Below are 16,332 nucleotides of genomic sequence, written 5' to 3'. Positions count from 1 at the left end.
TAAGGATAAAATGAGATAAAATTTATAAAGTACTTTGTAAATCTTAAAACACTATATACAAACTAGGTACTGTTATTCTTCTTCTTCATTGAATTGTATTGTTAGGAAATGCTCACAAAAGTATGGTTTGAGTCAAGGGCATGCTTTAGGAGATAGTATGGAGAATTAGAATAGTTCTTCAAACTGAATCCTACCCATCCATTGCTCTGGGCTTTAAAGGGGAAAGAAAGACAAGAAGATTTAGAAGGGGAAGACAGAAAGAAGGTTGGAAAGGAGTTGTTACCCTTACTGGTGAACAGAAATAAATCCATAAAAAGTCCACCATAATTGTCTCTGAACTCATCTCCTTTCCTTCCCCACCATCTCTAGTACTGGTTGAGGCTGAGGGGAGACACAGAAGTTGGTCCTCTTTAACTTGATATCCTCTTCCTTCTAGGTCTCCTCCAACTGGTGTCAGAAAAAGGATTCGATGAGTAGGTCCAAGATTTAAGGACTGATAACGTCACTACTCTTCCTAAACTTCCATCTCTTGGGTAATGGCATTGCTTGCATCTTTAACTGGAAAAGCACTTTTGCAGAATCCATCCTTTGGAGGAAGGATTATGGTCATCACTGAAAGGAACAGCCTGCTTTAGCACCTTCTTCTATAAACCTTTAAAAATCATTGTATCATGGAAGGAGACTCTGGGAAAAGGAAATCTACATTGCTTTAAAGAATTGCTAAGCTGTGGACCTAAGGAGAGTGCCTGACTTTGGCCAAGTTCAAGCTTGTTTTCTTCTTAAGGCTAAGCCCTCCATGGTCTCATGGAGGGCTTTTTGAAATCCTATGTGATATATGAATGGAGATTTTATATCTTTGGACTTCATCCCCCAGAAGTCCCTTAGTATTTCCCAAAATTCCCTTTAATCTCTCCTGTGCTTCCACCTTGTCATGATAATGTTATTGTTATTTAAGTGGCTGTAACTCCTCCCACTTGTCTCTTTTTGATCTAAGACCAGACTGAGTTCAGGCAGTTCTTTTGCTTTAGTTATTATTAATAAAGCTTTATAAAATATAATAGTTATTGATTATTAATTTAAAAACCCACAGTGACTAGACATATTAAGAAAGAAAAACTTTCTGTCTGCTCTGATGAAACTAAGGAATAGATTTCTTTTCCTATTGAATGGTTATAATGAGTTCAAACCCCAAAGCTGCCTAGACATAGAAACCCTGATTAAGGAAAATGACAACTTCAAGAACACAGTCATCATCACCATGACAACACTACATGAGACACAGGAGGCAATCTGGAGTGCTAGTTGCTGAAGAAGGGCATTTGGCTGAAGACAGTGCCCAGGCTCTCATTCGGAAAGTCTCCATGAAGGATCTGGCACATGGTTGGCTCCTCCTGGTCAAGAGGTCCAAGTTCCTGAAGAAACTAACATAGATTCCTTTCTTTGTGATGATGATCATCAAATGAGGGAAAATGAATTCCACCCAAATACTAGGCTTCCCTGCTCTACACCTTCTATAATCTGCTAGTGTGGAAAGACCAACAGGATAAAAGGTGTAGCTGAGAGTGGGTTCTCCCAGAGGACAGACCACTTTGGAGACCTGGCTCTCAGTGGGGTATTTGGCCATAGGTTTGATTTTGAACCTTTCTAGTGCAAATGAGGATGTTCTGCTGAGTACTTTGGGCTCCTTTGAAGACAAATAGCTCAAAGACTCGGGCCACAGTACAAGCTCTTTCATATGTCATTTCAAGACTACATAGCTGGATAACGGCTTACAGTAAGAGGAGTCAGAGAAGGTGACCAGAGGGAATGCTTACCTGCAAAAAAATGTAAAACCATCTTCAGCATCACAACAACCTACAGCAACATGATTGTCTACAAATGTGAGTCTTTGACTGAGGCCACTAGAATTATCACGAAACATCTTGCAACTATCTGTCAGCATGGAAGTCTCATTGGGCTCTGTAAATCTTAAAATTTCTTAGACTTATAAATGTTGGAAATTTCACCATTGGGAAATTTCATACTTGGAAAATTTCTTACTGATAGTGTATTGGAATGTGAACCCCATTGGCATGGGAGGTTCCTTCTCCTCCCTTCTTAAGATTACTTTAGGACAGAAACCTTTTGCTGAACAATGGAAAGGGCTTTGACCTATGCTTAAGCACAGAACAGGAATTTCTTTGAGTCATGATTTATTTTAGAATTGATACAATAGAGATACTTGGAATGACAGAATCAGGTCGTGGAAAATACAATTTCCACCCCACTCAGTCCTAACAGGATTTAGGAAGGGCTGCAGCATAGATCGAAATTTAATTATTTGAGAATATGACCTCCAATAGACATGTGCAAAGCCACAAACCTCTGGGCGGTCCTGGGTTAAGCTAGAGCCACCATTGGCACAGGGAAATTGATGGACAGTGATTGGTAGATGTGAGAACTGAGGGGAGGGAACTTGGATGGTTTCCTTAAAGATAGAGGGGTCTGAGGACTGAGGGGGTGGTTGGAGAGTTTTGGCTCTGAGTGGTTGGAGAGGTGCTCTGAGAAGCTTGCTCTGAAGGAAGCTGAAGGTGGGGGCCTCTGAGACTGTTTCTCCATTTTGGTCACGTGAGTAATAGGGACTGATCTCTTTTCTTTGCCCCAGCTATCTAAGGGCTTGGGCCTTTTGGCCCAGCCTAAACAGAGGGGGTATTTAAGCCCTATTCCCTTCTCTCCCCTTTCTCTCTCTATCTCTAATTCCTTTCTTCCTCCTGTCTGTAATTAAACTCTATAAAAGGTTGACGGCTGACTTGAGTTTTCATTTAGGAATTACATAGCTGAATTCCTTGGCGACCTTAAATTAATATATATCAGTCTTTTAAAAGTGATTTCCTTGTCACAGCTCCCAGTTGTGGGAAGCCTCCCTGGACACCAAGTGCCATGGATACTACAATTACCTGAGTGGTACTGTTGTTGTTGTTCGGTTGTTTCAGTCATGTCTGACTTTTTGTGACCCCATTTGGAGTTTTCTTGGCCAAGGTATTGAATGGTTATCCATCTCCTTCCCCAGCTCATTCCATGGAGGAGGAATCTGAAGCAAACAGGGTTAAGTGACTTGCCCAAGGTCACACAGATAGCAAGTGTCTGAGGCCAGTTGGAACTCAGGAAGATGAGTCTTCCTGACTTCAGACCTAGCGCTCTATCCACTGTGCCTGCTAGCTTCCTGTACTTAAGTGATCTTGATTTAATACAATTGATTCACTGAGAATGCCTACTACTTCCCAGGATGGGACCATGAAAGGTGTGAAAGGACCCTGACCACCTACATCCCTAACAGGATGGTTTGTGTTTTCCTTCAAGGCACGAGTCAGGGCTAACAGACAGCCTGTCTAAGTTTCTCAATCACAGCCAGAGGTTTGTGATAAGGAAATCACTTTAAAAGACTGATATATATTAATTTAAGGTCGCCAAGGAATTCAGCTATGTAATTCCTAAATGAAAACTCAAGTCAGCAGTCCACCTTTTATGGAGTTTAATTACAAACAGGAGGAAGAAAGGAATTAGAGATAGAGAGAGAGAGGGAGAGAGAAGGGGGAGAGAAGGGAAAAGGGCTTAAATACCCCTTCTGTTTAGGCTGGGCCAAAAGGCCCAAGCCCTTAGATAGCTGAGGCAAAGAAAAGAGATCAGTCCCTATCACTCACGTGACCAAAATGGAGAAACAGTCTCAGGGGTCTCCACCTCCAGCTTCCTTCAGAGCAAAACCTCTCCAACCAACCTCTCCAGTCCTCAGACCCTGCTATCTTTAAGGAAACCACCCAAGTTCCCTCCCCTCAGTTCTCACATCTACCAATCACTGTCCATCAATTTCCCTGTGCCAATGGTGGCTCTAGCTTAACCCAGGACCGCCCAGAGGTCTGTGGCTTTGCACATGTCTGTTGAAGGTCATATTCTCAAATAATTAAATCTTGATCCTTTGCTACAGCCCTTCCTAAATCCTGTTACCCTGAGTAGGGTGGAGATTGGAATAATTAAATTTTGATCTATGCTGCAGCCCTTTCCATTGTTCAGCAAAAGGTTTCTGTCCTAAAGTAATCTTAACAAAGGAGGAGGAGGAACCTCCCTTGCCAATGGGGTTCACATTCCAATGGTGAAAATTCCAACATTCACAAGTCTAAGAAATTTTAAGGTTTACAGGTTGGAGTATGTATGTGTGTTGGGGGAGGAGTGGAGTTTGTCTTCAGAGTCCATGAAATCCTCCCTACTTGAACCCCAAGTCTCTACCCCAGGTTCGAGCCCTGGAGAGACTCAAGTGATTACTATAGACCAGGACCTGCTCACAGAATGAGGTCACTTCAAGGTATTGGCCCTTGAAAAAAAGCTGGACTGCTTCTCTAGACTTTATTGGGGTGGGAGTGGGGGGTGGATTCATTCTCTGAAGGTCTGAGATTTCTATAACAGGCCTTCTCCAAAGACAAGGAATGATCTCCACTAGGAAGTCATACCAGGAAAAAAGCCCTTATTCTTAGGATAATAGTCAGGGTTGTTTGGAGAAAGAAAAGGGACTTCAGTTGACTAGGAGTTGCCAGGGAAGAATTAATGTGTGGAGCTTCACATCCCTGTGTGCCCCCTGGTTTTCCAGGTGTGCTTGTGCCAAAAAATGAAGTGGCTATTTTCTCCTCCTCCTTCTGAAGGCCTGGGACATTCCATTTCCTCTCTTTCCCCTCTGTCTCTCCATTAGACCATGAGGCATGAGGCCAAGATCCCCGCCTTGTACATACAAAGACCTAGGTGTCCCATTCTATTTATAGCTCTGCAGAGGAAAGTTCTGAAGCAAGAAGTAGGCCCATCTATTTGGGTAAGGCCTCATTATTTACCAGAAATGGAATTCAAATGGATTTAGATTCATAAAAATAAGGACTATTTCTAAATTGATAGTCAAAAAGAAATCCAAGCTATCGATAGCCATATGAAAAAAATACTCAAAATATATAACAATTATAAAAATGAAAGTTAAAGCAACACTCAGATACTTCCTTATACCAAATGTGGAAAGTTAATATTGAATTACAAGAGTTTTTATATGGAACTTTTCTTAAACCTCAGATTTTGAAGGTCAGCCAGCTTCCAAGATAAAGTAACTTACTCCCAAGCCTCAAGGCATCTCTTTGGGCTGGCTTTTTTTTTTTACTTTGAATGACTTTTTTTTTCCATTTGAATTAGTTTATTTAGTCAATTTAGAACATTATTCCTTGGTTAGAATAATCACATTATTTACCTCCCTCCCCTCCCCCTACCCTTCTGGCAGCCAACTTGCAATTTCAGTCGTCCTTGATCAGAACCTGTTTCCATGTTGTTGGTGTTTGTATTAGGATCTTCATTTAGAGTCTACATCCCCAACCATATCCCATGGACCCATGTATTCAAGCAGTTGTTTTCCTTCCACTGTTTTTACTCCCAGTGTTTCCTCTGAATGTGGATAGTGGTTTTTCTTGTAGTGGACTGGCTTTTGATAGAGGGAAAGAGATCAGCTCCTTATTTATCTGTAAACAAGAACTCTTTTAGATAAGAAAAGTCAGCAGGCTCTAGCCTCCAAACTGGGAAGTATGGTGACCCAGCCATACTTTTAGGGCATGTTGGCATCCCTGAGACCTGATTCTTCCCATGATGAATAATGAGGGAGGAGTTGGAGTCTTCCAGTTCAACTCTTCAGTGGCTATTTACCGATCAGAGATATCTTTTGATGTCCAGGGGAGGGAAAGAACGGTGAGGTTGCAAGGGGTATATATTAGACTATACAAGAGGAATTCTCTCTTTTGCCTCTGTCTTTGATCATGCTCTCTGTCTCTCTCTCTCTCTGTCTCTGTCTCTCTGTCTGTCTGTCTCTGTCCCTCTCTCTGTCCCTCCCTCTCCCCCCTCTCCCTCTCCCTTTCTCTCTCTTTTCTCTCTGTCTGTCTCTATCTGTCTTTCTGTCTCTGTCTCTCTGTTCCTCTCTCTCTCTCTGTCTCTCTCTCTCTGTCTCTCTCTCTCTCTTTCTCTCTCTCTCCCCCCCCTTTCTCTCCCTCTCTCTTTTTCTCTCTGTCTGTATGTCTGTCTGTCTCTTTCTTTTATGCTGCTTGTGTTCTTGGGCACCTGTTTGGATATGGAATCAAGTGAACATTTTAGATTGTATTAAGCAGTCAATTAACAACAACTTAAAATTAAGTAATACTGCCTCTCAAGTATCTCAGTCATTATACAAGATAGTGGAAAAACTGACAAGAAAAATTATAAATGTTGGATGGGTTAAGGTGAAACACCACACACTGATGTACTTGTAGTGGAGCTGTGAATTGGTCCAGTTATTCTGGAAAATAATTTGGAATTATATCTCCAAAGTTACTAAACTGTGCATACTTGTTGTCCAAGTGATACCACTACTACTGCTATGCCCCAAAGAGAGCAAAGAAATTAGAAAAGATATATTTATTCCAGAATGTCTGCAACAATTATATCAACTTTTTCTGTGATGACAAAGAACTGCAAACATAGGCGACTCATCAGTTATAGAAAGGCTAAACAAATTGTGTTATATAAATGAATGTGATAATGCTGAAAGAAGTGATAAAGGAGACAGTGCTAGAGAAACCAGGGAAGACTTATATGAATTAATGCAAAATTAAGTGAAAAGAAACTGGAAAATAATTTATAATTATAAAGATGAACCATTTTGAAAGACTGCAAAACTCTTGTCAACACAATGATCAACATCTCATTCCTTTCATTTTTTCTCTTAATCTTTTCAGCCAGCAGCCACTGTTCATAATTGAGCATATATGACAACTTTGCCTTAACTATCAGAAAATATTCAAAAGGATGAGTTAAAATAATTTAGAAAGTACTTTTCTGGTTTTACTATTGATCATACAAAATCTGTTCCTGTAAATCAGTGTGTTCCTTTTTGAAATATTTCCTTTTTAACAAGAAGAACATAAAGAGAAGGATGCATGTGAATACTCTATATAGAGTTGTATTTACTGATATATTCCTTATCTTGCCACTTTAATTCTTTAACTTCTGCCCCAAGAAATATTTTATTTTATTATTTTTTAGGCTAGGTATCTTTTTTTGGACAATACTTAATTTTACCAGTTATACATAACAATTTTGCATATATGTTTTCTAAAGTTATAAGATTCAAATTGTCTCTGTCCCTTCTTTCCTTTCCTAGAGATGATAAACAATTTGATCTGGGTTATATGTGTATTATAGTGCAAAACATTTCTATAGTGTTCATTTTTTGTAAGAGATATTCACATAAAATCAAAACTCCAAAACAAAGACCCAAATAAACTAAAGTGAAAATCGTATGATTTGATCTGTATTCTGACACCAATAGTTCTTTTTCTTGAGGTGGATAGTGTTCTTTGTTGTAAAGTCCCACAGAACTGTCCTGGACATTGTATTTTTTTGTTTGTTTGTTTTGTTTTGTTTTAAAACCCTTACCTTCCCCCTTAGAATCAATACTGTGTACTGGTTCCAAGGCAGAAAAATGGTTAAGGCTAGGCAATGGGGGTTAAGTGACTTGTCCAGGGTCACAAAGCTGGGACGTGTTTGAGGAGAGATTTGAACCTAGGACCTCCTATCTCTAGGTCTAGGTCTGGGTCTCAATCCACTGAGCCATCTAGCTGGGTCATTGTATTGTTGAGAGCAGTTAAGTTTTTCACAGTTGATCATCCCACATGCTGTTATTATGGACAATGTTCTCCTGGTTCTGCTTATTTCATTCTGTATCAGGTCATGTAGATTTTTCCAGCTCTTTCTGAAATAATTCTGTTCAAAGTTTCATATAATAGTTTTTTATCACTAGCATATACCATAATTTATGCAACCATTCCCCAATTGATGAACATCCCCTCAGTTTCTAATTCTTTGCCACCACAAATAGAGCTGCTGTAAATATTTTTGTAGAAGGAGGTCCTTTTCTCCACTACCTTTTTAAAAATCTCCTTGGGATGCAGACCTAGTTGTGGTATTATTGGATCAAAAGGTCTGCGCAGTTTTATAACCCTTTGGGCATGATTCCAAATTGCCCTCCAGAATAGTTGGATCAGTTCACAACTCCACCAGCAATGCATTAGTGTACCAATTTTGCCACATTCCCTCCAACATTTATCCCTTTCTTTTACTGTCATACTGGCTAATCTGATAGGTGTGATGTGGTACCTCAGAGTTGTTTTAACTTGCATTTCTCTCTAATCAAATCACGAGGGATTTAGAACATTTTTTATATGATTATTGATAGCTTTGATTTCTTCATCTGAGAACTGCTTGTTCAGATTCTTTGACCATTTGTTATTTGGGAATGCTTTGTATTCTTATAAATTTGACTTAGTTCTGTATATAGTTGAGAAATGAGACCTTTAGCAGAGAAATTTATTATAAAAATTTTCCCCTGTTTGTCCTTTCCCTTCTAATCCCCAAGAAACATTTTAAATGGGGTTTTTAAACCACCAGGTAGCATCACTGCTTCTGATCTGAGCCTTTTCACCAAATGAGCCATGCACTAGGACTCAGCCTGAGGATCAGCTCCTGTTGGACCACATTGGCCACATCCTTGGCATGCCCTTATTGTAAAGATCCAGACATGCTATGTCCTCATTGATCTTAAACAAGCCTTAATTGAAAGTGTGGACATTTACCAAGAGGGCAGTCAGATCATTGTGTTCTGGCTTTATGACTAGCTCTGGGTCTAGCTCCCTACTCTTGTAAGACATCTACTTGGAATTTATAAGACAATGCTCATCAAATGCTTCAGATCCTGTAGGAAAAAAAGGAATATTTCAAGAACCCATTATTTTATCAATGTGGGGCTTCCTTTACCCCACCCCCATTACAGCTTTTTTGTTTTTATTACAACTCCTTGTCTTGGTAGTTTTATAAGCTGCAGCAGTTGGAAAACATCCATTACTGGCAGCCAGACATTTGATGCAAAATTTAGTTTTCTGTGTTTTAAGCTGATCTTAGACAATAGACACACTGGTTCCACATGACATCTTTCTAGTGTAATAGAACTAGACAGAGTTTCTGTTATACACAGTCTGAAATCTAAAGAATCTTAGTGGAGGAATACTGATATAAATTAACTCTATCAAACATAACACAAGCATTGAGGCTAACCTTATATTTTCCATGTGAAATAATTAAAATGGGATTGACCAATATAAAATTTTAAAAAATTGTTGTAGTCGCCATTTATAAAAATTAACTCTTAAGTCACGAGACTGCTAGTAACTTTAGTAGCTTTATTACAGCAAGGTAGAGATAGTAAAGGGGGATATGTAGCAAGGAGGTAGAAAATATTGCATAGCTAAATTAACTAAGTCTGGATCCGAGTGCCTCATCAAAGAGAGAATCCCAACAAAGTCAGGAGAAGAGCCAAAGAGCCAGTGTCTCCAATCAGGGTCTCTTCAACCCAAACTAGTCACCAAAGCCAAACTCCTCAAGCCACCAATGCTGAATCCAAGGCAGAATTGAATGCCTAATCAAAAGACTGAGCTGTCACAAGACTAAGCCTCCAAAAGAGAGACTGAAGGTCCCAGAGGCTCCTGCTTATATGCATTTTTTCCCACCCATCAACTCTCCCCATCACATCTCAGGAATCAATCATAGTTTCTTAATTTGTGGGCAGTGCCTATGGGATCCACCTCCTGTCCTCTGAGGGTGTGAACTTTTATCAAAAGGATCCTCAAGTACCTGACTGATCAAGTTAAAAGGGTGGAGCACTTCAAGTACTTGACTAGATATGTTAAGATAAATAATTCCCTTTCACACATGACCATAGACAGAATCATTGATAAAGGAAATATATACCTAGTCCAGGAGTTGTTTTCACTGGACAGCAATAAACCATTGAGTTAACAACTACTGTTCAAGCAGGAGGATCCTAACAATATGTCAAAGTGGAACAGCAGACTCTCAGTGAACCTTTTTTGTTTTATGGACCTCTTTGGAAGTCTGGTTTATGAATGCATAAAATAAAGTGCATAGGATTGCCAAGGAAAGCAATAATATTGAAATACATTTATCAAACTATTTTTTAAAACAGATTTATGGACTCTAAGATAAGAACCTTTGTGTTACTGCCATACATATATGTTTGTTAACTCTAATGTGAGTGAACTCTCAGCTGCCCATTGACTCTATCCCCCAGAACTATATTGGGATTATGAGGGATGTCTGAAGTAAATTATTTAGGGAATTTGGATCCTGTGCACCCTAGTGGCAAGACAGCTGTCACAGAGTCACGTGTAAGCACTGTGACGAAGCTCAAAGTGTACAACGCAGTGGTCCTCAGCTCGCTCCTGTACTGTTGTGAGACATGGACACTGTACAGGAAGCACATGAAACAGCTGGAGCAATTCCACCAACGCTCCCTCCGGTCAATCATGAGGATCCGATGGCAGGACCGAATCACCAACCAGGAAGTCCTCGACAGAGCCAACCACCAGTCATGGTCCTCAAAACCCAGCTACGATGGTCTGGACACGTCATCCGCATGGATCCGCAGCGAATACCAAGACAGGTATTCTATGGTGAACTGTCAGCTGGACTCAGGAAACAAGGCCGATCAAAGAAAAGATTCAAGGATCAGCTAAAGTCCAACTTGAAGTGGGCTGGCATGACACCAAAGCAACTAGAATTCGCTGCCTCTGACAGAAGCAGCTGGTGAACCCACATTCACCATGCTGCCACCACCTTTGAAGATGAGCGACGTCGACGTCTTTCCACTGCGCGTGAACGCTGACACCAGGCCACAACCGCACCTCCCGTAACAACTGGCGTCCCATGCCCCATGTGCCACAAACTCTGTGCCTCAGTCTTTGGACTCCAAAGCCACATGAGGGTACACTGTAGATGAAACTGCACAAAGACAATAGTCATTCTCAATCACCAAGAGACTACTATATATATATATATATATATATATATATGTTTTCTTCTTGGGGTAGACTTCCTGCCTATATTATAAGTCCTGGCCCCTAGACAAGGGGATGTAATACAGAGGATGGGAGAGGGTCTATATAATGTTTGAATCTACACCCATACATCGGCATTTGCAAGTAGGGCATTTTTCCCTTTCTCATGAGAAAGAATAAAGGCCTGTTTCTTCTGCTCTCAGTATCTGACTCCAAGTTTGTAATTGTAATTTGGGGTGAGTGGTCATTTTTATTCCACTCACTCAGATAACAGAGCATTAACTATGTTAAGTGCTAGAAATCTGTCTGAAATGTTTTTAAATTTATTTTTTTCTTTTGTTGATGTTTTGTTTTTACATTACAAAAATTTCTAAATCACTCTTACCCCTTGGGATATCTCTCATGACAAAGTAAAACAATTAAGTAAACTATCAAAATAGAAGCAGCTAGGTGGTAAAGTAGATAAAGAGCTGAGCCTGGAATCATAAAGACGCATCTTCTTGAGCTCAAATCTGGCATCAGATACTTACTAAGGGTGTGACTCTGAGCAAATCACTTAAGCCTGTTGCCTCAAGTTTTCTCATCTATAAATTGAGTGGGAGAATGAAAAGGCAAACCATTCCAGTATCTTTACCAAGAAAACTTCAAATGAGGTTCAGAGAGTCAGATGTGATTGAAAGTGACTGAACAACAACAACAAATCAATACATTAACCTCATAGGAAAGGGAATGCGGTATTCCACATCTATAGTCCTCCTGCCCCACACCTCTCTAAAGTATTTTGTTTTTGCTTTATTTTTTTAAACAGAAATCTATTTTATTTCTTCCCCATTTCTCCAGGGAGAAAAGAAAGAAAAATAACAAAATTCTTATAACAAATATTCATAGACAAGCAAAACAAATTACCATTGGCTAGATACAAAATGTATACATATTTTATCTCTATATATATCTGCCTATTTCATTCTGTACCCTAAATTTATCACCTTTCTACCAGGGGTATATGGCATATTTATTCCTCCAGAACCAGGGATGATCTTTTTACTTTTTACTGGTCATAGTTCTTACAGCTTTCAAAGTTTTTCATCTTTTCTCATTCCTATTGAAAACACTAGAAAGTATAGGAATAGAAGGGTCGTTCCTAAAAATAATAAACAGTATATATCTAAAACCATCAGCAAACACCATCTGCAATGGGGATAAACTAGAAGCCTTCCCAATAAGATCAGGAGTGAAACAAGGATGCCTATTATCACCTCAATTATTTAACATTATATTAGAAACACTAGCAGTAGCAATTAGAGAAGAAAAAGAAATTGAAGGTATTAAAACCGGCAATGAGGAGACCAAGTTATCACTCTTTGCAGATGATATGATGGTCTCCTTAATGAATCCTAGAGAATCAACTAAAAAGCTAGTGGAAATAATCAACAACTTTAGCAAAGTTGCAGGATACAAAATAAAACCACATAAGTCATCAGCATTTCTATATATCTCCAACATATCATAGCAGCAAGAATTAGAAAGAGAAATTCCATTTAAAATCATCCTAGACAGTATAAAATACTTAGGAATCTATCTGCCAAGAAAAACACAGGAACTATATGAACACAACTACAAAACACTCTTCACACAGTTAAAACTAGATCTAAATAATTAAAAAAATATTAACTGCTCATAGGTAGGATGAGCTAATATAATAAAAATGACAATCCTAACCAAACTAATTTACTTATTTGGTGCCATACCTATCAAACTACCAAAAAAAACTTTTTTATAAAATTAGAAAAAACAATAACAAAGTTTATTTGAAAGACCAAAATATCAAGAATATCAAGGGAAACAATAAAAAAATGTGAAGAATGGGGGCCTAGCAGTATGAGATCTTCAACTGTACTATAAAGCAGTGATGACCACATAAAAACCATATGGTACTGGCTAAGAGACAAGGGAGGATCAGTGGAATAGACTTGGGGTAGGAGACCTCAGTAAGTCTATGATAAACCCAAAGATCCCAGCTTTTGGTACTAAATCCTACTATTTGGCAAAAACTGCTCAGAAAATTGGGAAATAGTATGGGAGAGATTAGCTTTATATCAACATCTCACACCCTATACCAAGATAAACTCAGAATGGGTGAATGACTTGAACATAAATAAGTAAACAATAAGTAAATTAGGTGATGTGATATGGAAATCACTTTAAAAGACTGATATATATTAATTTAAGGTCGCCAATGAATTCAGCTATGTAATTCCTAAATGAAAACTCAAGTCAGCAGTCAACCTTTTATGGAGTTTTTAATTACAAACAGGAGGAAGAAAGGTATTAGAGAGAGAGAGAGGGAGAGAGAGAGAGAGAGAGTGAGAGAGAGAGGGGAGAGAAGGGAATAGGGCTTAATACCCCCTCTGCTTAGGCTGGGCCAAAGGCCCAAGCCCTTAGATAGCTGAGGCAAAGAAAAGAGATCAGTCCCTATCACTCATGTGACCAAAATGGAGAAACAGTCTCAGGGACCTCCACCTCCAGCCTCCTTCAGAGCAAGCCCTCCTCTCAGATCTCTCCAGGAGTTCTCCCTCCAGGACCTCTCTCCTCTCAGACCCCTTCAGAGCAAAACCTCTCAGAGCAAAACCTCCTCCCTCTGTCCTCAGACCCTGCTATCTTTAAGGAAACCATCTAACTCCCCTCCCCTCAGTTCTCACATCTACCAATCACTGTCGATGTCTCCCCTGTGCCAATGGTGGCTCTAGCTTAACCCAGGACCACCCAGAGGTCTATGGCCTTTGCACATGTCTGTTGAAGGTCATATTCTCAAATAATTAAATCTTGATCTTTGCTGCAGCCCTTCCTAAATCCTGTAACTCTGAGTAGGGTGGAGATTGTAAATTCCAAGACCTGGTTCTGTCATTCCAAGTATCTCTATTGTATCAATTCTAAAATCAATCATGACTCAAAGAACTTCCTGTTCTATGCTTAAGCATAGGTCAAAGCCCTTTCCATTGTTTAGCAAAAGGTTTCTGTCCTAAAGTAGTCTTAAGTAGGGAGGAGAAGGATCCTCCCATGCCAAGGAGTTTCACATTCCAATAGAGTTCTTACTATCAGTAGGAAATTTTTTCAAGTATGAAATTTCCCAATGGGGAAATTTCCAACATTCATAAGTCTAAGAAATTTTAAGGTTTACAATCCCCCCTGATGATCATGGGAAACCAGTCTCCCCATTGATCAAACAACATAATCAATTTTGTAATTCTGAATTCAATTCTAACTATAGATATACACAATATTCAATTTCCTAAGAGAATTAGAATAGTGAGAGAGGAAATAGAAAAGAAAAGAAAGCAAGACCAATGTTTTGCTAGGTGCATTGACAGAAAGCCAAATTAGGGGCAGTCCCTTTTGGCATAAATGTGTACAATTACAATAAATGTTCAATCAAAAGTTCAGTCCAATCAATCATATCCAAAGTTCATTCTTGATCTTCTTGATGAAGTGTAGGTTTTCGGCATCTTTATGCAACAGTTCATTCTCTGGATATAAAAGTTTCAAGCTTCTTTCTTGAAGACCTTTTCTCGAACAGAATCAACATCTTGAATTTTTATAACAGTAAAATCTTAAACAAAAATCAAAATTCTTGGATTTTTATAAAAATACAATCTTAAACAAAAAAAAACTAAAAAATTCTTAGGTTTTAAACTAAAATATAATCCCCCCTGAAGTAAGTATTAAAAAATTTCAAATTTAGCTCAGAATGCAATGTTCAGTTATGGGGGTATATGTGTCAATTATCAAAAGAATAGAAAAATAATCAAAAACATAAGAAAAATTCAAAATGGGCCTTGTATAGGTCCAGTTTAAAGTAATTTCTATCCCACAAGTATGTAGGACAGAATGCAGTAATATTTCACTTAGCCATTTGTAGCCAATACTACAGGAAGTTGCCATAATATAAGAAAAGAATTAGAATTCTATTTTGATGGGGAAATGTCATTCCCTCGTCTGATTTTTTTTTTGGTCATTCTCAGGGATATAGGGAGCCAGCATGATAGTCAAGCTTTGTACTTGTTTGAGTACTTCTTAAAGAGTGTAGATACAAGGAAGTCCTACGACTTAAACATAAGTTAAGTGTCGCAACCTCGAGTCTCACTTTAATATTTCTTGTGTGCTCTATTGGCACTATTCAGGTTTAGTCTGTGCTCCTTGTTTTTTATCCCTTTTCCTGGAATGAGACACAAACATTAATCACAGTCCTATAATATTTTATCAATAAATGGCAGGTTCCCATAGTTTAAAGCTTTTAGGCATATATTGATATTATAGCAAGAGTATATATATATTAACTTGTATTACTGCAGGAAAAAAATAATATTAATATTAATTATGTGTACCTTCAATACAAAAAATGAGAAAAAATTCAAATATTCTGATCAAAAAATAAAAGAAAAAAATAAGAAAAATAAGAAAAAAAATCAGTAATTCAATGTGTTCTTGAAAAAACAGCATCCATTTGTCTACGGATTATTATCTCCAATTCATATGATAAGATATAGTCACAATTCACATGATAGGATAGAGTCAATCAGTCTCAGCAGAAGATGCTTTCTTCACATGTGAGCAGTGAATCCAAGAGTCTATTTCTCCAATCTTTATAGATGTTGGAGTAGTTAATAATATTTGGAATGGTCCTTCCCATGAAGGTTGAGTTGCTCCAGTTCGCTTGAAATTCTTTTTATAAACTTTATCTCCTGGGTTCAGGTCATGCAGAGAAAAGTCTAATGGTCCGGCTTGTACTGGAGCTCCGGATTCATGAAGTTCACATAGTTTGTGCTGTAACTCCTGTATATAGGAAGCAATAGTAATATCTCCCCCTAATAGCGATGTATAAGCCAGGGAGAAAGGCTTAGCCTGTATAGGCGGATGTCCAAAAAGCATCTCAAATGGTGAAATATGTAAGTCTCCTCTAGGCCTGCTTCTAAGATAAAATAGGGCCAGAGGGAGAATTTCAGGCCATTTTAAATGGGTCTCAGTGCATAATTTGCCAATCATAGTCTTAAGTTCTTTCTTCATCCTCCCCACTTGGCCTGAGCTCGGGGGGTGATATGGAATATGAAATTTGGGAGTTATCCCCAAGCAAGAATATATTTGGTTTAAGACAGAATCGGTAAAATGACTCCCTCTATCGGAGTCAATACGTGCTGGCAGGCCAAAATGAGGAATAATTTCCTTTAAAAGTATCTTTGCAACAAAATCTACTGTGGCTCAGGTCGTAGGAAATGCTTCCGGCCATCTGGTTAGTTGATCTACTATGACCAGACAAAATTTATAACGTCCAGCCTTTGGCATTGTTATGAAATCTATCTGTAGATGTTCAAAAGGTGTGTAAGCCAGAGGACGTCCCCCAAAG

The 16,332-nt window shown here is 38.8% G+C and overlaps 1 protein-coding gene across 1 annotated transcript in view; it reads left to right on the top strand.

Annotated features, from left to right (window-relative positions):
• NLRC4 (NLR family CARD domain containing 4) overlaps positions 1-16,332 on the top strand; it is a 38,154-nt gene that overhangs the window by 970 nt on the left and 20,852 nt on the right. The window contains 11 exon segments of the mRNA XM_056817410.1: positions 492-634; positions 636-833; positions 1,088-1,266; positions 1,268-1,452; positions 1,455-1,490; positions 1,493-1,535; positions 1,537-1,638; positions 1,640-1,676; positions 1,679-1,776; positions 1,778-1,829; positions 1,832-1,961. Of these exon segments, the coding sequence (XP_056673388.1) occupies positions 492-634; positions 636-833; positions 1,088-1,266; positions 1,268-1,452; positions 1,455-1,490; positions 1,493-1,535; positions 1,537-1,638; positions 1,640-1,676; positions 1,679-1,776; positions 1,778-1,829; positions 1,832-1,961 (1,203 nt within the window).

Source organism: Monodelphis domestica, chromosome 1 (genome assembly GCF_027887165.1).
Source record: "Monodelphis domestica isolate mMonDom1 chromosome 1, mMonDom1.pri, whole genome shotgun sequence".
NCBI lineage: Eukaryota > Metazoa > Chordata > Mammalia > Didelphimorphia > Didelphidae > Monodelphis > Monodelphis domestica.
The sequence above is the reverse complement of the archived record's forward strand: the minus strand, read 5'-3'. Positions and strand labels throughout refer to the sequence as shown.